General features: G+C 40.7%; 2 protein-coding genes across 2 annotated transcripts; one reads left to right on the plus strand and one right to left on the minus strand.

Moving 5' to 3' along the window:
- Positions 1-2,745: 2,745 nt before the first annotated feature.
- Positions 2,746-8,627, plus strand: slc26a6l1 (solute carrier family 26 member 6, like 1; the record flags this gene model as incomplete). Its single annotated transcript, XM_083668338.1, has 19 exons — positions 2,746-2,885; positions 3,186-3,325; positions 3,472-3,582; positions 3,677-3,852; positions 4,036-4,200; positions 4,590-4,742; positions 4,999-5,081; positions 5,223-5,370; positions 5,559-5,672; positions 5,841-5,918; positions 6,074-6,169; positions 6,320-6,426; positions 6,541-6,610; positions 6,734-6,826; positions 7,000-7,110; positions 7,511-7,921; positions 8,171-8,225; positions 8,331-8,473; positions 8,594-8,627. 19 exons carry the CDS (start codon positions 2,746-2,748, stop codon positions 8,618-8,620), a joined length of 2,421 nt encoding a protein of 806 aa, XP_083524464.1. The 3' UTR covers positions 8,621-8,627.
- Positions 8,628-9,601: 974 nt separating this feature from the next.
- On the minus strand, positions 9,602-17,760 carry p4htmb (prolyl 4-hydroxylase, transmembrane b). The gene is made up of 9 exons (XM_083668867.1): positions 17,098-17,760; positions 16,916-16,997; positions 16,512-16,702; positions 16,250-16,346; positions 13,746-13,908; positions 13,304-13,489; positions 12,855-12,945; positions 12,557-12,680; positions 9,602-10,431 (listed from the first exon to the last, which is right to left on the minus strand). The coding sequence occupies exons 1-9, from the start codon at positions 17,440-17,442 to the stop codon at positions 10,220-10,222; spliced, it is 1,491 nt and encodes a 496-aa protein (XP_083524993.1). The 5' UTR covers positions 17,443-17,760; the 3' UTR covers positions 9,602-10,219.
- Between the last annotated feature and the right edge of the window lie 8,156 nt (positions 17,761-25,916).

Genomic DNA, 25,916 nt, shown 5'->3' on the forward strand with positions numbered 1-25,916 from the left:
TTGGCTTAAGTTTATTCAGCAGCAAGATAATAAGTTTAGTCAGATGAAGTATTGAAATGTTTTAAAAAAGACTACTCTTAACAAGTGGGGTCTTTATCTGAAAAGGAAAAAAAAATTCTGTATTCAGTATTGGCCAAGCACTGTAGGAGGCATGTTCATTGACATTGAAATTGAGTGATACATAGATACATTTATTAGGGTGGCCGTCACTATTCTTTTTCATTAAATGTTCTTATTCTCACTTAGTTGTGTGAACCATTGTACAGTAAGTGAATAGCGTTCCGTAATGGACTTTCTTTCTCTCTCTCTCTCTCTCTCTCTCTCTCTCTCTCTCTCTCTCTCTCTCTCTCTCTCTCCCACATTGACCACATTGACACATGGGCTTCAGAACAGCACAAAATCTGTGTCATGTCCTACCAATGTACAGCTACGGATCCCTTCTATCAGGGATTAGTATCATATCCCACCATGCAATGTGTTAATTAGACAACCCTTTGCCCTTTGATCTAAGCCAAGCCAAGCTCATCATTTCCTACCGGTCAGTGGAAATCCTCATGAATTCTGTGCTCAAAGGAGACTAATGGACCGTCATATTCTCTCTCCTGACTTGTATCGTTGTTGTTATGGCTGAATGCGTTTGTGAGGTGGGTGAGAGTGAGGGGCCTAGCAATCCCCCTGAGTTACAGAGCTGTTCCCCCTCCCCTCAGTGCCTCGGCCTCTGAGCAACTAACCTTAAAATAGACTGTGTGTGATGTGGTAAACTGCAAGTGGGTCAGGAAGGCTGAGGTTTTGGGGCGGGGGGGGGGGGTCATAAAATGCAAAAGTATTCCCCCCTGCACAAAGTTGTGTAGATCAGTCTGAAAAAAAAATGAAAAAATCTAAATTTCATGCATTTCAATTTTCAGGTTCTGAGGTAATAACATTTGAAAATTGCTCAGAGTGGGAATACTTTGGCACTGTACATTCCTATGGTGTTGGGAGGCTTGATCACGTGTGTGCATCTCTGGAATGACCTGCAAAAGAAGGAGATGTTGTTTAAATAAACCCCCTTATTATGAACCAAGCACACTGTATACGGTAATAACAGAAATGCTTATCATGATACAGTAACAATTTTTCAACACCAAATGTTTTAATGGTCTCTCAGATACAACAGGTACAGTACATAGGCTTATCTGGATGATGTTGGGATGTTATGTTAAGTATTGGTCCTTAGCAAGCATGTTTGAAAATTAGGTAAATCAGTCAATAAGTCATTTCTCAGAGTACCTTGGTGTTGCACTTTCCATATCCTGTGTTTCCACCACCCTCTTAATAGAGACAGTTATCTGTAATATATAACAGGGTTGGTGTGTTTTGGACCTCCATCATTCCATGGCTCATTAGAATCATTTTTGCAGTGTAAGGTAGACTGATTTGAAGACAAGCTGATTATTAAACTGGTTTGGAAATATGATTAGTGTGGGAAACACTATGGTAAATGTAAAGACATATAAGGGTTGTAATCCCACACCTAGGGGAAAAGGTCACAAGAAAACAGATGGTCTTAAGAATATTTGAAGAGTGCAATTAAGGAGGGGTGAGGTTAAAGTGGGGGTTAACTAGAGGGTATGAATACAATGAAGTACAATGGTTCAAAGCTGCAGAAACAGGATAGAGTGATCTAAGGATAGGATAGATGAATAATAAACACAGTTGTAAACAGCCAGGACAAAAGGCTTTAGAAAACAGCCTGGGCCAATTGATCTCTCAGTACACTGACCGACGCCAGGTCAGGTGGGCGTAGCCCCTGGATGACGAAATGTAGTTCTTGAATGTCATTGGTGTATGTAGACAGGAATTAGAAGTTTGTTGAATGGAGGGTGTTGACCTGTGTGATGTTTATAAAAAGACAGGTAACAGAAGTGGAAAGGGATTCAACTTTGCAAATCTGAAACGGCTTCTTTCTCTGTAAAGTCTCTGAATGAATCAACAGCTCTGGTTAACGGTATTTTATTTCAAAATACTATGATTTAAATTCTACGACAACACAAATGTTGGTTAAACTCGTGACCACTGCATTCCATGTACATGTGTTTACATGTGAATGATTACCTGTGTTTACGAGCCAAAGGAAATGCCTTGATAAATTGCTCCTCTATCAACTTTACAAGTGTCGTCTGGTTCATTGTGTCACAGAAGAATGATTGCCTGTGCAGAGCGCTGTTTATGATTAATCTACTGTCGTAAAATTTAAATAATGGTATTTTGAAATAACATACCGTTAACCAGAGCTGTTGATTAATTCAGAGACTTTATTTACAGAGAATACGAAGCCGTTCAAATTTGCAAAGTTGACCCCGAGTTTTCGTCGGTCACCTGTCTTTATAGACTTTACCCAGGTCAACCCCCTCCATTCAACAAACTTCTAGTTCCTGTCTACATACACCAATAACATTCAAGAATTACATTTTGTCCCCCCCCCCCCCCCACACACACAAATAAAGTGAATGGGTAAATCTTGTAGGAGTGGTAAGGTGAGACAGCACTCTGGTCTCTGATAGTCCAGACAGAGAGCTCACTGTTTGATCACTGGATATGTTCACTCTGCTTTGGGGTTATATTGGAGTGTTTTATTTTTTATTCTGACTCCACCTCTATTGTCACATTGAATTATAGAGACGGGACTGTGAGGCTCTTGCACAGGAAGGGCGAAAGATTATAACTCGTTTGGACATACAGTACTGACGGATAGGACAAGGTGCCATGGGTGCCGGTCGGAAGGCTGGGAGATACAAAGTAGAGAGGGATGTGTTGGATGAGCAGGGGCTAGAGGATGTGGCTCAGAGGATGAACTACTCTGACACTAACCCTCCCCTGACCAAACGTCTGAAAGCCTCCCTTAGGTAAAGCAAATAATGTATTGCTTGAGCGTGTAAGTGAATTTCTAATGTTAGAAATAGATGGAATAAGATTTGCAATTTGAATGCTGAGCAGGTTGGTGCATCAACCCACCTAACTTGGATCCTATGGTTTGTGTTTGTTAATGCCTGTTGGGATTTGAGTAGGAGTAGAGTAATACAATTACATTTTATTTGATAATCAGGGACCACTATGCTGCAATATGCATTTTAACTTGGCCCCTTTCTGTTTCTCTTCCTATCCTGCTCCCTGTTTCTCTCTCTCTCTTTCTCTCCCACTATTAGATGCACCGTACCCAAGCTGAAGCGAAGTGTGGTGGGCTGCCTACCTGTGTTATACTGGCTACCCAGGTACTCCATATGGGACTATGGCATGTCTGATCTCATCTCTGGCATAAGTGTGGGCATTATGCACCTGCCACAGGGTAAGACCACAACCTATGGGACAACCATCAAGGTGCCAATAGAATCTCTAATTCAGTTATACCTCTGACACTGGCCCAGTAAATGCTGATAGTTTGTTGGCCAGTGTGATTGAGGCTATCATAAGCAATTTCCTTTTTTTCTGCAGGTATGGCTTATGCATTGCTAGCTTCCTTACCCCCAGTATTTGGGCTCTATACTTCCCTCTACCCTGCATTGGTGTACTTCATTTTTGGGACATCCAGACACATTTCCATAGGTAAGTGGTGGATAGAGATGTAAGCAATAAATAAGATGAATACTCTCATGCTTTATGTGTATGTGTTGCTACCGTATGGTGTGTTTCTGTCCAGGCACATTTGCAGTGTTGAGTATTATGGTGGGAAGTGTGACAGAGAGATTAGCACCAGACATAAACTTCCTCATCGTGAACGGGACGAACAATACAGCAGTCGTGGACATTACAGCAAGAGACTCCTATAGGGTGCAGGTTGCAGCTGCTACTACTGTCCTGGGAGGACTTATCCAGGTCTAAAAAATGCACAGCACACACTCTCACTCAGTAAGATTTCTGGTCATGTTACTAATGCATGATAGTTCAGATGATATATCATAAATCAGAGAAAGGGTCATTGTGGATGATGTATCGTTACTATGACAAGCAGTGTGTAAAGTACACGTAGTGTATGAATGTTCTTACCTCCACTCTTAGGTGGTACTGGGGCTGCTGAAGTTTGGATTTGTGGGTACCTACTTGTCTGAGCCACTGGTACGGGCCTACACAACAGCAGCTGCTGCTCACGCTGTGGTCGCGCAGCTCAAGTACATCTTTGGAGTGACACCCACTCGATTTAGCGGGCCACTGTCATTGGTGTATGTGAGTATTATTAAGTACCAGACCTGGGCAAAAGATAAGTATTAGAAAAACTTGTGATGTGCTTGATTAAGCTTGTCTTTGCCCTTGCCTATGCATTCCAGTGCTTCCATTGTACTGTACAGTACTGTATGTAATATTTTTTAAATATATAAATACGATTTAACCCAGATCTGTTAAACACATCCCTCAAATTTCCCTCTCTGTGGATCACACAAAAACCTCTTAACTGTGTTTTTGTCTTTGTGTAATGTAGCCTACTCTACTGTGTGTAAGAGAATACCATGATGATTTAGTTTACACTTAGCTGTTGGTTGTGTGGCAATAAAATGATCTTATATCTTTAGCTCTGTCTGGACCCTTCAGTCAGCTGGTGTAACTCTTATCCACAGACCCTGGTGGACGTGTGCTCCTTGCTGCCCAAGACCCATCTCCCCACTTTGTTGATCAGTGTTGTGTCCATGGTGTTTCTCATCGCAGCCAAGGAGCTCAACTCCTCCCTCAGCACCAAACTGCCTGTCCCCATCCCAGTGGAGCTCATCACAGTCAGTTGACATTAGATGTGTCTAGGCTTTTGTGTTAGAAAACAGACGTGTGGTAGAATGCACCTCTTACAGCCGAGTCAGCTATTTGACTGTTCTCAAAGTATCTTACGTGGCAGAAATAGGGGATTCATGACTAATGATTAGGACATGTCTGGCTTATGAATGACTAGGTTCTCATCTACGTTCACTGAATGATTAACACAGTTTTCATTGACAGGATTTTTTTTTTTTATTATTATTTTTTTATTGTGACTAGATTGTAGCAGCGACTGTGCTATCATCATATACCTACCTTAACAGCAACTACACTATCTCAGTAGTGGGGGAGATTCCCAGTGGGTGAGTATTCAGAGTGAAGGTGAGTAATGACTCAGGTGTGTGTGTGTGTGTGTGTGTGTGTGTGTGTGTGTGTGTGTGTGTGTGTGTGTGTGTGTGTGCTACTGTACTACCCTGACCTCCACCATCCCTTGCCTTACCCAGCTTGAGTCCTCCCCGCGTACCAAATGTTAGCCTTTTTGGAGAGGTTATTGGGGATGCTTTCGCCTTGGCCATTGTAGGATACGCCATCTCCATCTCTCTTGGGAAGACATTTGCTTTAAAACATGGCTACAAAGTGGACAGCAACCAGGTGAGCCAGCACCCCATCCCACACCACATCACATCACACCACACCACAGCATACCATACCATACATAATGGGGATCCTGAAATATATAACATACCATACCATACTGTACCTGACCTAGTACAAATTCCTGCCTCCTCTTGCTGTGTCTCCCTTTTGTTTACCCCTCCCTGTCCTTCTCCCTGCTGAAGGAGTTGGTGGCATTGGGACTCAGTAATGCAGTGGGAGGCTTCTTCCAGTGCTACTCTGTCTGCTCCTCCATGTCCCGCAGTTTGATCCAGGTGACCACGGGAGGCAAAACACAGGTGTTGCAGCGTGATGCTCATGCTCAATCATTCTGAATAATATTGATTGCTAAATACGAATAAATAACATATGACGTATGAATGGTTTGTAAAAAGTGTATGAATATAATATAATATATCATCTAAAATATTGGTGGACTTGTGTTTTACAAGTGTTTTTTATTATAGATGGCTGGTATGGCCTCTGCTGTAATAGTGCTGGTGACTATTCTAAAGCTTGGACCAATGTTCCAGGAGCTGCCTAAAGTAAGGTTCTACTTCAAATTGTGTGTCAGTGGAAGACAGAATGTTTGTATGTGTGTGAGAGTTAGTCTATGCAAGAATTTGAGGGTGAAGTATGAGGAAGAGTGTGTTTTATAATCACAGCGGTTGAAGCCGAGCTTTGTGTGTGCTTGTTTCAGGCAGTCCTTGCAGCCATCGTCTTTGTAAATCTAAAGGGCATGTTCAAGCAGTACTCTGACATCCTAACTCTCTGGAGGAGCAGCAAGATTGATCTGGTGAGAGGATCAAGGCCAGCTTATCACATACACATCACACATGACACCTGAATTTAGTATAATATATACACCGGTATTGCCTGATTTGAATGAAAATTCAGTTTTAAAGTCATTATTAGTGGTTAAATCAATATTCTATCCCACTGCAAGGTGGTGTGGTTGGCTACTTGGGTGTCCACAATGCTGTTCAATCTAGACTTAGGCCTGGCTGCCTCTATCACCTTTGCCCTGCTAACCGTTATCTTCAGGACACAGCTGTAAGCTAATTTGTTTATTACACATATACAGTAATTAGTCAAATGTAAGAAGAAAAGCACCACTGCTCTGTTGTCCCTTATGTTGGTACCTAGTCCTGTTGGCTTTTCTTTTAGCCCGAGGTACTCTGTTCTGGGGCATGTTCCAGGCACAGAGCTCTATTTGGATATGGAGACCCACAGAGAGGTGAGACACAACACCAATAACACCAGGCAGGAAGTGAATGCCTGATAATACAAAGGAGAATACACAGGTTATGAACAATAACCTTGGATAAACACAACTGCTTGTTGGTTTTGTTTATGTTAGGTGAGAGAGGTCCTGGGCATCACTATCTTCCACTCATCTGCCACAGTGTACTTTGCCAATGCTGACCTCTATCTGGAGGCTCTGAAAGAAAAGGTTCACCTTGTTCTTTATAGCTCAATGACAGTCTTTTTCTTTCTTCTTTTCCATTTGCTCATTACTTTACTTGTCTTGTTGTATCTATTCTTTGCATTTTCAGTCTCTGTCTACTGTACCTATAGGACACATTGTAATATATTTGGGATAACAGTTTGAGTATCTATGTTTAGAGTGGACTTGACATCAGCAAGATGATTATCTACAAGAGGAGACAGGAGGCAAAGCAGAGGCGTAGAGAGAGGAGGGCTGAGAGAAGAGCTAGGAGGGAGGCCAAGAGACAGGTGAGGTATTATGTGAACCTTCTGGCATTCTATTTGATTCTGAAAAAAGTTACTAGTACAGTATGTTGAGCCATGTAAACACTAGTCTCAAGTCATCCGTACCAGCTAATGCGGTACATCTGGACATAATGGATCCAGATTTTGAGAACTTCGAGAAGGGAGAAAAACATCTTGTACAGTCAGACACCTCTACTGACAAATCACGAGTTTGGATAATTGGGTGGCCACCATCCGTCTACTCAGTTTAAAGGCAATAAGCCTCCAGACGGTATGCCGGGAGCATATGCAATTTGTGGGAGGCAACATCTCGCTGGTCCTGCGAGACTAGGTAAACCCAGTCAGTAAACTGACATCAGCACCCATCATCTGCATGTTGCCTGTCTGTGTATGGATTCTGCAGATGCGGGCTCAGAGAGCAGTGGAGCAGGTAGGGGGGCCTGTTTTCTCTGTGGAGGTGGAGGCTGGGCATTGGAAGGACACATGTGTTGATGGAGACCAGCCATGTTGGAGTGGGCGGGAGAATGGCACTGTATTTGTCATGCCAACATCACCTCAGACGCCCGAACGCCACTGCAGCTGGGAGTACCTGAAGGGTGGCGATCCTGACAGCGCCACCCTGGGGTCAGTGTCTGAACTGCAGGACGGGGACACCACCACTTTGGGCTCTAGTAATGACGATACCCTCAGCCGAGACCTGGAGAGGATCTCTCTGGGTTCTCTGGGCAAGTGGACCTGGGACATTCACTCAATCATCCTGGACCTCTCCACTGCCAACTTCATTGACACAGTGGCCATCAAGACAATGAGAAATGTGAGTACAGTCGGTGATGAAGAAGGGAGGTAAATTATGATATATGAGGGAGGAGAGAGGGGCTATCAGATTGGTAGGGGACAGGGGAAAGGGAAGAAAAATGGGAGAATAGGAGGTGTATAAGAATTTGGAAGAGGTGACTTGGTGAGGGTTGTTTGAGGATGGTGAGTGTTTAGGAATGCCAGTAATAATTCCTCTTTAACTGGAGAAGCGCTCATAGTCAGACCTCCCTGTTCTCTGTGTTAACAGATATTCCAAGACTTTGGTGAGATTGATGTTCACGTCTACATGGCTGGGTGTCAGGGTAAGTAACACCCCTCTCTTTAGCCTGTTCTAAACCATTCCTGATTTGTAGTGTTAGTTTGAATGATATTTGTGCCTCTAACTAATTTTCATGTCCACTGTCCAGCATCTGTAGTGGAGCAGTTAGAACTCGGGGGGTTCTTCTCTGAGTCCATCACTAAGGGACATCTATTTGCTACCATTCATGATGCTGTGTTATATTGTCTTGGCCGCCAAGGAGCATCATTGCCCAGCAATGAGTATTCCCTGGTAAGCTACTGTATGTGCTTGACCACAATGATACACAATGTAAAACTATTGAATATTCACAACAGAAGACAATACATTGCTTTTAACAAATTCATCAACTCTGAAAATATGTAATTACAGGATATGCAGTGCAGCGCCAAATTCTGAGGACCCATGCGCATCCTCAGACCATATGACCTGCTGTCCAAAAACAAACATGGTTGGACAGAACTGATCATAGAACACTGTTTGGGATGGACAACACAGAAGTTATTGTATAGACCCTTTCATCTGATGGGAAAGGTGGAGAAATAAATAAGGCAATTAAATTTATATCCAACCTTGAGAGAAAGGGCAGGGTCGATTTTATTTTCTAAAAGGATACTGTCATGAGAACCTTGCTGAATGCATGCTTTGTTGATCTTTATTCTGGTATGACTGTTTTCAAACTACGATAACTTCATCATAAGATTAGAGGTTGATTGAGGTTAATATAGACTAGAAATGTGAATATTTGATGATTAAAATATTTCATGCAATGCACAGCTCAGTCCAGCAGTTTAATTTTTTTCCATCAATTTCATCATTGCTATCAAGTTTTTATGTGCTTGATTGATTGATGCAGAGATAATCATTACTTCTGGCTTTATCAGAAATAGTAATAGTATGGTTTGGTAGATAGATACTTTTCAGTTATTAGGACAGGCCCCTATCTTTCTTAAGTTAAAGTAAAAAGTAAATATAGTTTTACAGCAGTCAACATGTATAAAGTTCATCATTATTTCTTCTTTTAAAGATCCTGTAACACACTATCCTCAGAATACAAACAGTACTGTCAGGGTGACAAAGCTGGGGAATATATTGCCATTTTGGGTCGGTCAGATTAAATTTGTTCTTAGGGCAGCTCTTGAGATTTGCATCACTTTCGACCGTAGCCGTATACCATCTAGCCACAACTGCAGACCTGCCCTAAGAACATGTTCATCCCAAAAAACGGCAATGAGGTCTGTTACTAAAGGTAACTTAAGTTCTTGACGAAGGACAATATTCTGATACTGATGACAGAAATGAATTAACACATCCATGGCTATGCTAAAGTAAGTAAGATAACGTATAACGTTTATTTAAAAAAATTAAAGTGTACTTTATTTGGAACAAAGGAAAGTGATTTAGTGCAATTTGGAACAGACACAAACAAGGTGAACAAAACAAATACTCAAATAAATATACTCCCAATCTTACCTGGTGCAGTTATGATATAAAATAAGAAATAAACAAGAAACAAGTCATTTTTCTATTGGCTAAGGCTATTTATGACCATAATGTAAAAAAAACAACTCAACAAATTAACAGCTTATATAGTACATGCAAATGGTACCTTTTCGTTGGTCACTTTTTTACCCCCAATATGTGTATTACAGTCAGAGTTCCACCTCATAAAAATGTAATATTGATGTTTTGTGACATTCAGAGGAGAGGTACATTTTGCATTCATGTAAACAAAGGTTTGGAATATGCTTGAATTCAGTTCAAAAGTAACATTAACTAAGAGACAAGGAAATTTAAAATAACAATTTAAATCTCATTCCCTTTACATTTGCATAAACCCAACGTGACCACAGTCCCTGAATATATCTCTCTATGTACTGGCCGCAGGGGTAATTATGGGAAGTTGTGCACAGGACAGTCGAGTTGGGTCAAGGGGCGAAGGGAGTAGCTTTGGGACTCAAGACGAGGGGTGGGGGGTCATTCTTTTTGGTTTCTAGGCTACAGGTCCTGGTGGGTGTCTGTGTACAGTTCAGGGTTTGGCTTAATCCCTTCGCCCTCATCCTCCTGCTGCTGTGATACCAGCTGCTGGTAGCGAGCCTGGCGCCGGTAGTCTGGGTCGATGTTGATCCAGTTATTGGCAACCCACTTAGTCCCACGGGTGACCACACAGCCTCCATGCAGAGAGTACTCATCCTGCTCCCCCACCCAACCTATGGGGAAAAACAAAAGTAGCTGCTGGGTGCTGTATATATGACAACTACTATAGTGCCTTCGGAAAGTTTTCAGACCTCTTCACTTTTTCCACATTTTGTTGTGTTATAGATTTTTTCTAAAATGGAATAAATTCATTTTTTCCTCATCAATCATAAATTTATTCAAATTGAAATACAGAAATACCTCATGTACAGTGCACCCTTTGCTATGACACTCAGCTAAAATTCAAAACGTCATCAACAAATCACTCAATAAGTTGAATTGAGTCCATCTTAATGCAAGGATAATAGTTCATGTAATTTTGGAATTAATATCTTTGTTTTTATAGGAATCAATTACACACTGTGTAGATTAGGATGTCACCACCAACTCAGCAAATTTCATAATTTTCTCTTGATCCTGACAAACTCCCCAGTCCTTGCCAGTGACAAACATACCCATAATTTGATGCAGCTACTACTATTCTTCACACGAGAGATGGTGCGGAAACTGCATTGCATGTGCTGAATTTGCACCAAACTTAGTGCTTTGTAGTAAAACCAAATAAACAAATTTCCAGCCACTTTCTTTGCTGTATCACTTGAATTTATTGTTGCAAACACAATTATGGATATGAGATAGATTATTTTCTATTAAGGGATTCTTTTTGGCCACTTGGTTATAGACCAATTTTGTGAATGGCTCCCGGTAGCAGCTCGCATCAAATTCAAGACCCTGGTGCTTGCCTACCAGGCGGCAAAGGGAACAGCCCCTCCCTGCTTGCAAGCAATATTTAGCCCCCAAACCCCTGCAAGACCACTCCGCTCGTCCACCTCGGCTGCCCGCCTGGCACCGCCACGGCTTTTTACTGTCCTGGCGCCCCGCTGGTGGAATGAGCTTCCCACTACTGTCAGGACTGCAAAGTCATTTCGATCTTCCGCCGCAGATTGAAAAACAATCTCTTCAGGCTACATCTTAACAGTCCCTCCTAAAGACCGCTTCACCCTCACTACCCCCCCCATACTAACCCTAACCTCAACCCCAGAGACCTCTTCACCCCCGCTACCCCCCTGTACAAGTTGTCTCCTGCTAATAAAATACATTAAAAAAATAAATAATAATAATAATAATAGCCTACTGGCATTGCGACTGCCAATGGCGCCTGGTGTGAGCATTGATTACTTTGTCTTATGATGACTGTTGGATAGATGATTCACTGACTTAAACAAATGTATTGTTGTAAGTCTCTTTGGATAAAGGCGTCTGCTAAATGCCATAAATGTAAATGTAAAAAATGTTGTCCTATCGACGATCGGCCTATCGGCTTTTTTCTCTCCACCCTTCAACTTTGTCGATTTTTGTAAGTCTCCCCAGGCCTCAGGGTCACATTCCTGAGCAGTTTTATTTTTCTCCATTTGCTCAGTTCGTAATGACAACCTGATCCACACAGTGTGTAATTGATTCCTATGCAAATCAGAGACCCTATAAAAACAAAGATATTAATTCCAAAATTACATGAACTATTATCCTTGTATTAAGATGGACTCAATTCAACTTATTGAGTGATTTGTTGATGACATTTTTGCATTTTAGCTAATTTTAAGAATGTCACAGCAAAGGGTCTGAATACTTACGTACATGAGGTATTTCTGTATTTCAACTTTTGTTAAATTTACTGAAATTTCAAAAAACGTGTTTTTCGCTTTGTATACAGAGACAAAGGGTATGTTATTGTACAGACAATTACTGCCATTGAGTCAATCGCTTTATTTTATAATATCACTACATTTCAGGCCAAAAATACAGATACCCATATTGTTTTAGTAAAGGTTAGCAGGACACCTCTGTTGTAGAAACATTTTGAAAAATAATACACTAGAGTATACAGTGTCTTCAGAAAGTATTCAGACCCCTTCACTTTTTCGCTTTGTCATTCTGGGGTATTGTGTGTGGATTGATGGCAAATTCTTTTAACTTAATCCCTTTTAAATTTAGTCTATAACACAACAAAATGTGGAAAAAGTGAAGGGGGCTGAATACTTTCCGAAGGCACTGTATGCTGTAGCCTGAGGGGCAATTATTGCATGTTAAAAGCTGTGGTATGTTTTGTGCTGGTCAGCCCCATGCTGTGGATCACTGTACCTCTTCCATCAGAGAGGTAGTTGTACCAGAACACCGCTGTCCCTTGAGTGGGCTTCACCCTCAGGTTACTCTTGTCACAGTTCTTTCTGGTGTCCAAAAGATCCACATCGTTCTGGATCAGAGACTAAAACCACAAACACATCAACACTAAGACTCAATAACACTATTGACCAAGACATATACATATGCATACACATACTCATACATAGATAAACACATACAGTATGTATATAGAGATGATACAAACAGACATGCACATAATGTACACACTCATTCACAGACACACTAAATTACGCACCACTTCCTCATAGGTCCTGTTGTCTGCCACAGGGAATGCGGTCTCCCCGCCTCCCTCAACAGAGTTCAGGTAGAAGAGAACTGTGATGTACCTAGGTGTGCAACAGACATTTATTTCATACACACAAACACACGCTGATACACACAGACAAACAAACCCACCCGATGGATTTAATCACAAACTATCTGATGTATACGTAACATAACAGCTATGTTAATGCTGGGCAACCCCACTCACAGTAACATGCCAGTCATTGTTATGCCACTGATGAAAGCCTATACATAGCCATACAACACACATCAAGCACACCAATCTACCATACACAGACCCACATATTCAGAGTATATGTTGACCAAACATGTACAGTATGCCCATATAATCAAAAAGGAACCAGTGGACCCAGTCACTGGTTGATTAAACCTTACCTATCAGTGCCATAGGCCTCTCACCTGCAGGAAGTCTCAAAGGGAGTGGAGGTGTTGGCTGCGAGGCGGGTGTGTGTGCAGGCGGTCTCTGGGTAGACGGGCCCACTGTCGTGGTGGGCATGGTAGTGGCCCCCCTCCTCATAGCGCACCACCTGGAGTGGCTCACTTAGGTCCACCAAGGCAGGGGGGAGCCGGGTCAGACGAGTCACCCTACACCAGACAAAGGAAGGGAATAGGATGAAAATCTTAATTACCTTGAAAGTGGTGAAATTTTTTTTTTTTTTAAAACAAATAAAGTTTGAATTGAATAGTTAAAACCATATTCAACATAAATGCATTGGTGAGTGCTGTGCATCCCAATTTTTGTGTTTTTTTTTTTTAGACAGACGATAATAGAGGGGACAGAGTAGAGGGGTCAGTGCAGAGGCCAGAGTATCAGAAGAGGGCAGCAGTGGGCTCTCCTCACCTCTTCTTGAGGTCTCGGAGGACCTGGTGCGCTCCCTGGCCCTGGTACAGCCAGGTATGTCTGCTATTCCTCACCAGTTGGCTCCTCTTCACCCCACGCTTCTGCAGGAAGCGCTGGAACGCATCGCTGCTCAGGAGCCTGAACTCGTCCAGGCTCAGCATGCCTACACGTCACGCAGAGGGAACATACTGTATATTGACACAGAGCTGTGATTGTGGGTAATGTTGCCCCTGCAATCTTTTACTTCCTGTCAATGAAGCTGGTTTTTACTTTCACATGATTTTAGAGGCTGCGGTGTTTCATAGTTGCATAGAGACCTCTAAGAAACAGGATAGGATCAACTTTAATGTCCCAGAGGGGAAAATGTTCTTAGACACCCAGTACTGCTGTACACAAAATAAGCCTGTACATTACATACTCGACTCAACAATACTGCGCATTACCCTTGTCATCATCTCGTAAAACCACATACATAATACATATGGCACACTACCCTTACACATTCTGCCAGTGGCGTACTAACACAGCTCAGCTTTACCTGTTTGGGTATTTGATGGATACGGAAAGTAAGGACACACTTTTCTCACTTACATATGAACACAGAACACATATTTTTCTCTTGTAATGAGAGAAATGGCACTTCTTTGATGTGCAAGAGCAGAAAAATTTGGTTCATACTGTATGAAGTGAGAGCAATTCTCAGGCAATGATGAAGGTGTTCATTTGTCATGTGTTTGTTTTAATAGCGTTCATGTGAGAGAAGCTGGATTCACGTGTATGTTGATCCAACATAGTTAGAAAAAAAACTGCCAATCTTCTCGTGTTTGGGAATTGCTCTCCAATGACATGCTCAGTCCAAAACTTCGCACAGACTGAAGCACCTGCCTCAGATCAGCTGATGTTTAATGCTAATTAATTTTCCAATAATATCACTAACCGTTCCCCTGTAGTCCCAAATTAAGTCCAATCAAGTGGTTGAAGATGTCACTTCAAAAGCAAACCTCTGCCATGAATTCCTCTTCCAGCATTTGCAATAGATGTGTTGGCTTTCTTGTGCCGCAATCTCGGAGAAAAGCGACAATCTCCTCTCTAACTTTGCATACTATTTTGAAGGCATTACCCTGCTTAGCCACCTAACATAATTTAACAATCAACATTATTGTGTAAAAGTAGATCATTATGCTCGGCTGACAAGTCTGATAGCAGTTTCCAAAAAAACGGTGCTGCAGGCTAGATGATTGGATAATGATAGACATGACAGAGTCCATCATGTTTTTTAAATCACCGCTGAGTTTAGTGCACAGAACGCTCTGGTGAACAAGGCAGTGTAGTGACCTCATCCGCAGTGCAAGAGCCGACAGCCAGGCAGACAGACCCTGCACCCTTCCCGACATAGCCGGAGCGTCATCAGTGACAAGCATGTTAACTTGGGTCAAATCCAGTCCCTTGTCATTGAATAAGGTGACTTCTGAAAATTATCTCACCTGTGTCCCTCCAATGGTAGTAGACCCAGCACGTCCTCCCAAAAGCACTCCCCATTAAAAAAATCGCAAATATAAACAAAGCTGTGAGGTGTCAGTGTTGTCTGTGGATTCGTCAACAGCCAGGGACATGACCTCAGCGTTTCTCAGTCTGTCCAGAAGGGTTTAGAAAATCTCTGTTGCTAGGACGTCAACTCTCCTTGCAGTCGAAGTGTCAGAATGTTTTTAATCGACATCATCTGATTTCTCACCTTGTCATCTGTGATCACTTCCTCAACAGAAGCTAACATCCACTCTCTCACTGTCTCCAAGTGTCTGTAAAACGTAGGCCTCTTCTTTTTAGCATGTCACACAGATAGGCTGCTGTAGCCTTCTAATGTGCAGAGCAAAACCGAATCATGGTGACTCTTCTCTGCTCATAGGAGACCGTTAAACCTTTAGACATTAGTGTTTAGTCTTTAAGTGCCTCCTCGGGTTATAGTATTTTACCACAGAAACACACTCGTTACACAGTAAGCACATTGGTTTTCCCCCTGCAATTGATATGGACAGATACTTCCCAGTCCATTCACTGCTGAATTGACAATTTTTTATCATTGATTTTTCGTTTCTTGAGTGTTGAGAGGACCATTTTGACATTTAGATTCAGATCTCTCCGTGCTAAAAGTTTGTTTTGGCTGAGATTGTATGGCAGGCCCAAAATCAATTAGTCTAACGACATTGCAAAATTCAACGCTGAAGACTCGTGCGCGAACGCTGATTGGCTGTAAACTGGTACCTTGGTGATATTGATTGACAGTACTCAATAGGCGGGACAACAAAGAAAAGCCTCTTCTCTATGACGGTATGGTAGAATAGGAACATTATTTTTGGGTCTACTCCAAAGACCCTGAGTCTAAGTAGAATGTAGAGGCACTGTTGGACCTTCCAGCTAAGCATATTGTCTTGTACACCCAGGTACTTGTACAAACTAACATGGCTATCAGCAAGATGATACCTGAACTTAAATGGACAGCCTCTTACCATTGCCATCTGGGTCGGCTTTAAGTCCAGCATAGATCTCTCGTAGATTTTCTGGTGTAAGCCAGATCCCATCTCGCACCCGTGAATGGGTCAATATCTGTGGGAGGCCCAGAGGTATTAAACACATGGATTACACACATAAAGCACGAGACAAAGTATGCAGACAAATACATTCATGTTCAACACACACACACACACACACACACACACACACACACACACACACACACACACACACACACACACACACACACACACACACCTCCTGGAGTTGCAGCTGGCCATCCTGATTGAGATCGAGAAGGTTGAAGATCTCCTCCGGGCTTAGGTTAAGCTGCTCTGTCAGCTCTTCCTGGCCCTCCTGCACCATCACCTGACTGTCCATCAGACCCTTCAACTGAGCCAGCTGCATCACCACACGACACTCCTCCTCAGATAGTAACCCAGGGATCTCTGTACACACATACACAGAAAGAGAGAGAGAGAGAGAGAGAGAGAGCGAGAGAGAGAGAGAGAGAGAGAGAGAGAGAGAGAAAGAGAGAGAGAGAAAGAGAGAGAGAGATTTAGCATAAACGCAGAACCTTGGAGAGCATTTCATTGAACCAGATTGACAACATAAACCCATAGCACAGTGCATAGGGCCAGGAGTTGAGTGAGAAGTCTCACCGAACAGCAAGGGCTTCAGACTCAGGGTCCGCATCTCATGCACTTTGTTTGGCACCAGTGACACCTTCTGGACATGTCCGACCTGACAGACAAAACAATGACTACTTCATGCAACTTAAGTTGACACGATAATACACAATATACATTGTCTTAAGTGAAATCGTTGAAAAGCCATATCTCACCCGTATCCCCTCGATGCGTGGAAGGTACATGTCACGTTGAAATCCAGATTCTTGTGACTGTGCATGGGATTCGGGGGGAGTGTGATGATTACTGCCCCCGCTTGCCGCATCCCGACTCGGAGTGCTCACTTCTCCTGGACCGTTGTTGTAATGCACGTAAAGAAGTAGTAAAATTACATTGATGATGTATACATGGAAAAAGACCATCACAACCATGAAGTAGGAGCGCGAACATACGCTGCTCTTTTGCAAGGAGACACGCTCCCTTGACAGAGGCGGTAAGGTCGGAGGAGGTGGAACGGTGTCACCACCGTCGTCGTCGGCGCTTTCCTGAGGTTCAAACATCTTTCTAAGACCTAACGGAAGCAAGTTGATGACTAGCTAATTATTACCGTTATGAGACAGCGTTTAATTTAGTCTTACTTGAAGCTGAATTTACAGTAGCTGGCTAACTGTCATATCACATTCACAGTTAACGTACAGTACCACTGGAGCACTGCAGTCAGACGGAAGACCGCATCGAACGTCTTGCTCTCGACTTGTTTACGTTGCAGTTTAAGTGGACACCGCGCGTCCCTCAAACGTCAGTATTTTCAAAACTTGTACCATTTATCCATCTCCAGTAGTGAGTGCAATTTTCATTTATAAATATAAGTATTCGTTAAAATATGCAGACATCCTTTCATTTCTGCCATAAATATCATTGCAGTATTTGTTTCCTAGCAGATAACACGCCATTGCCCTGACAACTGGCGACTGCAGCATCCCGTAGTGAGCTCTAAATCAAAGATGTTGTATAATTAGAAGATGGTTGAGTAGCTCGAAATCCGAAATAGCCGTTGTCCACCACGGAAACTAGCAACGTAGCTTTGTCAGAGATAGGTTTCATATTTTGTAATATACATTTGTGAAAGTAACTGGACAACGAAGTGCAAGTAAGTGGGAAGATATTTAAAATCGTGTCACAAATGTTTCTCTCCTTAAATAATGTCATTTATTTTTTGCCGATTAGCGGGCTAACATGCTACACTCTGTGCGGCGAAAACATGGTAAGACTGGACATTACACAAGTTTAGCTCAAATCAATAAGGACAATGTGCAGATTTTAGTAAAAAAATAAAATAATAATAATAATAATAATGTTCACAGCCCTCCTATTGTTTCCCAGCATTCTAAGTTCCTTGTTTTTCCACAGACAGCGGACGGAAATGGATGCGGATTGAACCCTCTGGCTCCTATCTGAGTCTACACTCTCGCGCTGACAGCAGACAGAGAGAAAGGACAGAAATAAGTGCGTTACTGCCCCATGGTGGAAGTACCTTTCAATAACTTTGCTTGCTTTAAAATCATAGCATTTCACAGTTTATGTAGATTCTCTACTTTATTCTTCTATGGTTCTGCTAATTTACAGTCTACAAGTATTTGTTTAAAAACTTGCAAAGCTACTGTTCTAGGATGATGCGTCTAGACATTTGTCAGAGGTGTCAGTATATTGTTGTAAATCTTATTAACAGAGAGATAAGAAACAACACTAGTGTGCAAACGTCTATGTAGCCATCTTTATTAACCGCAGTGCACTACTCACACAAAGTAGACATTTCACAAGACATTCATATTGTATGACTGCTTGTTACTGTCTCATTAAGCTTTCACCCATCACTCCTCCTGCATCCTTGCTCTACAAAAAAAGAAAAACCATTTAGGGCAGAGTTGCAACTTGTAATTCAACCTGCCAACCTGCCAAGAGCCAATTTCATGGCTCCTGGCTCTCAGCTTGTTGACGTGGGATTCGGTGAGGTCAGCCCACTCCTGAGCTTCCTCGAGCCCATGCTGCTCCTTCCTGTATACTGAAAAATAAAGTGGATTTATGACATTTAGTCTTCTACATCTTACTGTAAAAGTCTATATAGAATGGCTATATTCATTCGTAGGATTTAGGAGGTCAGAATCAGGTGGGAGAAAAATCTTGTAATTAATTTGAACATTGGTCAGTTTGTTATTTAAGAGTAAGACTGCATTATGTCATGAACCATACAGTCATCAACACTTAAGCCACAATTTTATGTAAAGAATTAGCGACAAAAATCCTGTAGCATCTCTTTAAAGAGATAGTTCACCTAAACTACAGAATCACACATTTGGTTCCTTCCAATGGACCCTAAGTGAGCATGTTTGAAATGTCATGAACAAATCATCTCAAAGTCAATTAAATCAAGTCATTTAGTCTCTTCAGAGAATTTGAGATGATTTGGACATGAAATTTCAAACAAGCTATCTAATTGGGTTTTGGTTAAAAATGCTAACAATTAGCTGTTAGTTAAAATGCCCAGATAAACAGAACCAAATGTTGATTGAAGTTTGCCCTTGTCCATAGACTCATTTCAAGGAACCAAATATGTGTTTTGTAATTTGGGTGAACTATCCCTTTACATAAATCCCCTCACTTTGCTGGGATCTTGTAAGTCCTTGGAGGAGACGCAGGTTGCTTTTTATATAGCGAGATGAGTGCCAGCTCAAATGACTTGCTCTATTGAGTCATGTAGTTTTGCTCTTTACATGTATTAGTAACCTCTATAGTTGTCCTCTTACTGCTCATTGTGTGCTTTCCCTTTTTGAGGATGTAGTATGTTTGAGAGATTTTTGTCATACATTTATTTCAATAAATGATCATATTGCACAGAAATTATTGAAATAATATTGGAATAATAATCAGTAATTCTTCCAAGTATTGCACAGAAAACACGAGGTTAATTCTGATCTAATTAAGGTCAGGTCAACGGTCCTATTTGTCCCAAGTTGTGACTAATGCATCCTTTTAATGCCCTATGGCACAACAGAGGATCCTTCTTTAAGTCTTGAAATGTCACTGGTATACTGTTGCAGGAGCCTTGCATGGCATTGCATGTTATAAAGAAATAAAATGGGTATACAGTAGTCATGCCAATGAGCTTGATGGAAAGGAGGAGATTGCCAAGCAGTTATTCCTCACAACAGCGCCAACAGCTGTGCCGAGCTCATCACATGAGAGAGGTTGAGACAACCTCCAAATGCAGGCTCCTCTTAAGTCATTGAGGGTTTATGATTGTTACACTTAAATGCTTTTTGGTTTGCAGTTACTTCACCTTGAGTCTTTGTTTTATTTTTGTACAGTCTGTGTCAAATCTTCTATCACAAAATACTAAGAGACATACATTGTACTCAGCGATTCAAGTCCTCTCCAGTTTCACTGAATATTTTGATTGCATTTTGATGGAATCAAAATGATGAATCAGACAAACCTGAGAGACAGAATGTCAAATGTTTTCTTGTGTCTTGACAATAGGCTACGTTTTTCAATTAATATGTGTTTTTTCAATGTGGGCTTTTTCAATGCCTTACAAATAGTTAATTAGGAACAATAATTTTGTGTGGAGAGCTACAGTATATGATTTTTCTTGACTTTGTTTGAGTCATTGTTGATGGAATGTTGTGTAATAGAGATGAGAGAGCTTATGGAGAGTTTAATCTGAAGATGTAGGGATAGGCAGTTGTCTAAGATGGCAACAGTGTGACTTTTCTCCTCCAGTTTTGCCAAGACTGTTGGCATTCAGCAAGTGGTTTTAAAAGCATGAAAGACTGCCAGTAATAGACTTCTTCTCCATCCTGAAAGGTGATCTGATAATGACTACAGTGGATAGGAGGGTTAAGAAATTCTGAAGTGGTTACCCACAGGATAGAATAGGCTCCTGTATTCAATAAAAGTGTGATACTTGATAGCTCCTCTGAAACCCTTCTTTCTTATGAGGACAACATTCAAATATAGCAGCAGGCTCAGTTATGTTCTGCCTTAATGTCACATGCTTAAAAGGCTTATTGTGTTTTCAGGACCTTTGATGTCCCACTGTCAGTTTCAAATACTTGACCCTCTTCGTTTGTCAAGCAGCAGCAACTGTGCTCTGGGTAGCAGACCAAGCAGAGTTTCAAGAAGCCTAAGTTAAGACTATACTGTAGTATTATATTTTGTTTTTATTTGACTATGACTGTTTTACACCATTTGTAAACATTATGCAGTGCAATTGGGAAAAATAAACTGTATTTGACTGACTGAACTTATTGACTGATCAATTTTAATTGGAGAGCATTTAACAAGGCATTCATAGTAGGGTATTTTCAGGGTATTTTCACACTGGTCCCTTTCAGCCAACTGTTCCCCAACATTTTCATGCATACACTATGTGAATGCTTTAAATGGACTCAGACCCCTCTGAAGTAAACCAAACTGAGACTCTGGGAGTGGTCTGAGTTCTGTTCACTTTAGGTTCGTTTTTCGGGGTGCAATATGAGCGCAAAGCACTTTTCATTGGAATTGCTCTGTCCTATCCTGGCATGACTCTCTTGGCCCTCTATGTCACATGTTCAATCAATGTGCAATTACCCAAGGTGCAAAGCAGTTAATTGGCCTGAGTTCCAATAAAAGATGGCCGCTGTGAAAGCAAAGTGGACTGAGTCCTCATCACTGCTGTAATGGACCAGCAAAAGAACTGAGTCCTCATCACTGCTGTAATGGACCAGCAAAAGAACTGAGTCCTCATCACTGCTGTAATGGACCAGCAAAAGAACTGAGTCCTCATCACTGCTGTTATGGACCAGCAAAAGAACTGAGTCCTCATCACTGCTGTAATGGACCAGCAAAAGAACTGAGTCCTCATCACTGCTGTAATGGACCAGCAAAAGAACTGAGTCCTCATCACTGCTGTAATGGACCAGCAAAAGAACTGAGTCCTCATTCAAACAGAAGGGCAGTCTCTTTTTTATCATTTTTCCATGTAAAGAAAAACAAATAACTCTTATTAACTCAAATAACTTATTTTTGTATTCACACTGCCTTCTGTTTGAACGGGGACTCAATTATCTTGCTGGTCCATTTCAACAGTGATGAGGTCTCAGTCCACTTTGCTTTCACAGCGGCCATCTTTTATTGGAACTCAGGCCAATGAACTGCTTTGCACCTTTCAGAGCGAGGCAGGGACAGTTATCTCTTTACTTTTGTTGTGATGATCATGCAATACTGAATGCTCTTATGTTGATTTACTCAGGTTTGTTTAAGAAGACTGGAATACGAATGCTTACTTTGTCAACATAAGATATCGGCTCTTAAGGAGAAAGGAATTCAGATGGTCACCTTGTCCTCCATGTAGTGATGAGGTGTTAAGCTGTCTATCATCTTATACAAAGTGTTTCAGGAGGTCAAGACAGTGAGATTCAGCGATGAACTGCAGGCATCTAACCCATGGGTGATCTTGTTTATTGAGTTTGGTTGTGACAATTCCTGCTATTATGTGAGCATATCCTACTGTTTGTTGATGTAAGTCTACAGTGTACCAGTAGATGCACTGTATGTGAGTGAGTTCAGGGTAAGAACAGTGTTATAGTTAGTTAATCAAGGCCTCAAGCTTGTAGTATTATGATTTCATAATCAAATTCTATCACTATTAAATATCTCAGACACTTGAATATGTGAATATATATATATATATATATATATATATATATATATATAAGTGAAAGAACGCTAACTATGTATAAGATGAAAATACTCACTCATCCTACTTATAATTAAATAAATATGCATCATCAACATGAATCATTTGTTCATCATAAGAAAAGACACGTAACAAACTATTAGAAGATTTAACAGATTTTTAATGGCTTATTGGTAGCAAAATAATAATGAAGCAAATATACTTATATACAAATATAAGAGTGGATTTAATTATAACTTCATCTTCAGTCATCACAAATGGTATTTGTGCCCAACACTGCTTCCTTGATAAAGTCAAAAGCATTGTCCTGTTTGCTGTATTAATCATTATAACAATAATACACAATTAGAAATAAATACAGGCATTGGGAATATGAACACATTTGAACACATAGTGCTCTGATACTGTATGATAGAATGGAACGCAATATCTTTATTAGCCACACAACCAGGTGGAATCAGTTTGGTGGTGGAGAGCTCTACTGTACAGTACCTACATAACATATACCGCAATAAGACAAGACTGACAATGCATACAGTATAATACACAGAGTTGACCTCGCTTGCAGGAAAAGTTACAAGGAAAGGAAAAAGGTTGCATTTTCTGTACAATCCGAACGCAGCCATCCTCTTAGCTCACGACCACCCACAAGTCATCTCTAACGGGATGGGGGACAAATTATTGGACCCACCCCCTGGTGGAGGCTTATGCAGAGACAGAGGAGGGAGAACAAATCAACAAATTTTATATAGTTTTGTGTGACACATTGTTACATTAACTTCCAGTTCCTATCTTATCAATTTTCAGGTAAAACAATAAGTATGTTACAGCAAGTTGCCCTTATACCTGTGTAGTAACACAAATTACTCTGGTAACAATATTGTATTAGCATGTTACATAGTAATATAATTCTTACTGTACCTGGATTTGTGTTTTTGTACACGATTATTTTACTCATTGTATCATACAATAAAGCTTGTCTCCTTGACTAAGGACACTCCTATCCTCTGTTCTTTTCTCTTCTTTTGCATTCATCTTCTCACCCATCACCTGTAATAAAGTATTTGATCGATATTAACATTTCCCCATCCCACATTATCCAACTTTTATTAAGAAAAACGATTAAAAAGAATAAAAAAACATAAACTACATTTGAGTAAAATTGTTGGGATTAATTGGAGTTCATTGGATTTGTCATATCACTAAAATATTTGAAATTACATTGTCACAGCAGGAGTAGGCCACACTCACCTGTCCAAGTACAAGCAGCCCCATCCCTCAGCTGTTTACCAAAAAAGTAGCAGGGAGTCTGCTTTGTTGTTATTTGAATTACAGATTGAACCTTTAAAGAAGGTCATGTCCATGGTGTTAGAGGCAACATAAAAGTCAGGCATTTTATAATAATGAGTAATAATAAATTAAACAGTTAACTGACCTCGTACTGATGTCTTTGACAGCACACACACTGCTTCTCACATCTCAACCTGTGGAAACAGCAGCAAATAGCATACATGATCAGAACTGTCTCATACTTTCTCAGTCATTGCCACATCAGCTCCACCTCCAAACCTCCTTTCACACAAAAATGGAGTGTATCTGGGAAATAAATGTGGAGCTTGCGGTACGACAATGTCTCTGGCTCTCTCACATTCTCTCTTTACCATTCTCTCTCTCCCTCTCTTTCTCTCTCTCTTTCTCTCTCTCTTTCTTTCTTTGATTTATTGCAGCTGTGAGCTAAGACTCCCTCTAGCTGACAGATCTACATATTTCACATTGAAGAGAATATCAGCTGCCGCCTTAAGCTACCATGACCTCTGGCAAGTTGGAGCAGTTCTGGCATGGTCAGTAAACAATAAACACACTGGTAGTTTGTTTTCATTGCTTGTGATTGATCACTTAAGTGGCACTATAATATTCACACTTAATATTCAACTTTTAATCATCAAGATTTGACTAGGTTTACAAAAAAAAGAGTGATACGAGCTTGCACGTTAATGCTTATATTTTATGTAACCAAAAATCTGTCTTTTGGTTTGTTTCTTATTAATGTTTAGGAAAATAATCAAAACCAATGAGTGGTAATATACATTGGTAATGTAAAATAGTTGATAGTTACCTAGAGGTTTAACTGCACCCTACAAAAATCAATAAATATAAATAGTTACTAAAACACTTGTCTCTTCCCAAGCTTCAAAGTAAATTCAAAGTAAATAAAAAGTAAATGAATAAAAAACGTTTGATTTACAGTAAATTATCTGTAACAATACTCAGCCTTCCAAACCTGAAGAAGCTTCGCAGAGTTTGAGCCCAGGGAGCTCTAAATCTATATGCTGAAAGGCATCTGCCACATACTTAACAGTGAGGCTCAATGCATATGTCAACAATTCTCAATAGTGCTAAGGCATGAATGAGCAAGAGGCTATATTTGTTTTAAGTCCTAATAAGAACGGAAAGAGAAGCCAAAGATATTGTGTATCACATTTTTATTGAAACTTTATCACATGTGGGACCACAAGAGAACACTTTTTAACCCACTGTCCCCATTTGGAAATAAAGTGTCATATTTCCTTTGGAAAAAGAAAGATGCTAGAGCATAATAGATCTTGTCTTAAATTAGCATCACTTGATCTCTTGTTCAAATGCTCAAGGGATATTTGAAACAATGTCAATCATCAAGGTCAGTTCAGAAGGTGTGATACCCTTTCAGATCCGTACTGAAGTCATGCAGATATAAAAATGTATTTTAAAGTACATTTCATTCCACAATATTTGATCAGTTATTTAGTAAAATATGAGTATGGTTCATATTTCTTTATCAGATATAAACAATCCAACATCGATGATTAGGCTGAAACAATAGGGGTTCCAACCATATCTAAGTGAAAAATGAGTCCCATAAAGATCAGGGGAAATCAATTTAGTAGTGCTGGTTTTACAATTTCACATGAGAGGCACACCTAACAGTACATTGTTTAGATAAAGATTATGCAAAGTCATAAATGGTCTATTTTCCCAAAACAAGCAATTAGACTTGGATTGTGTACATGTACAGTAAAGTCACTCAAATAAGCAAATCTCTGTAGTTTTAATGATGCACATTGTTTAGTTTTTTTAGAACAAATAACAGGCTTGAAACGGTTTCCCAGTTTCTAGTTAATGCTTTCAATATAAAAAGAGCAGTAAGGATGCTGAAGGGAGATGGGGCAGACATACATGACCAAATAAAGAAAAGGGGCTGCCTCATCTCTCTATAAAAGAAGCTGTCCTGAAGACTTCTCCTAAGACTGATAGGCACAG

The sequence above is a fragment of the Argentina silus genome (genome assembly GCF_951799395.1).
Source record: "Argentina silus genome assembly, chromosome: 4".
Lineage (NCBI taxonomy): Eukaryota > Metazoa > Chordata > Actinopteri > Argentiniformes > Argentinidae > Argentina > Argentina silus.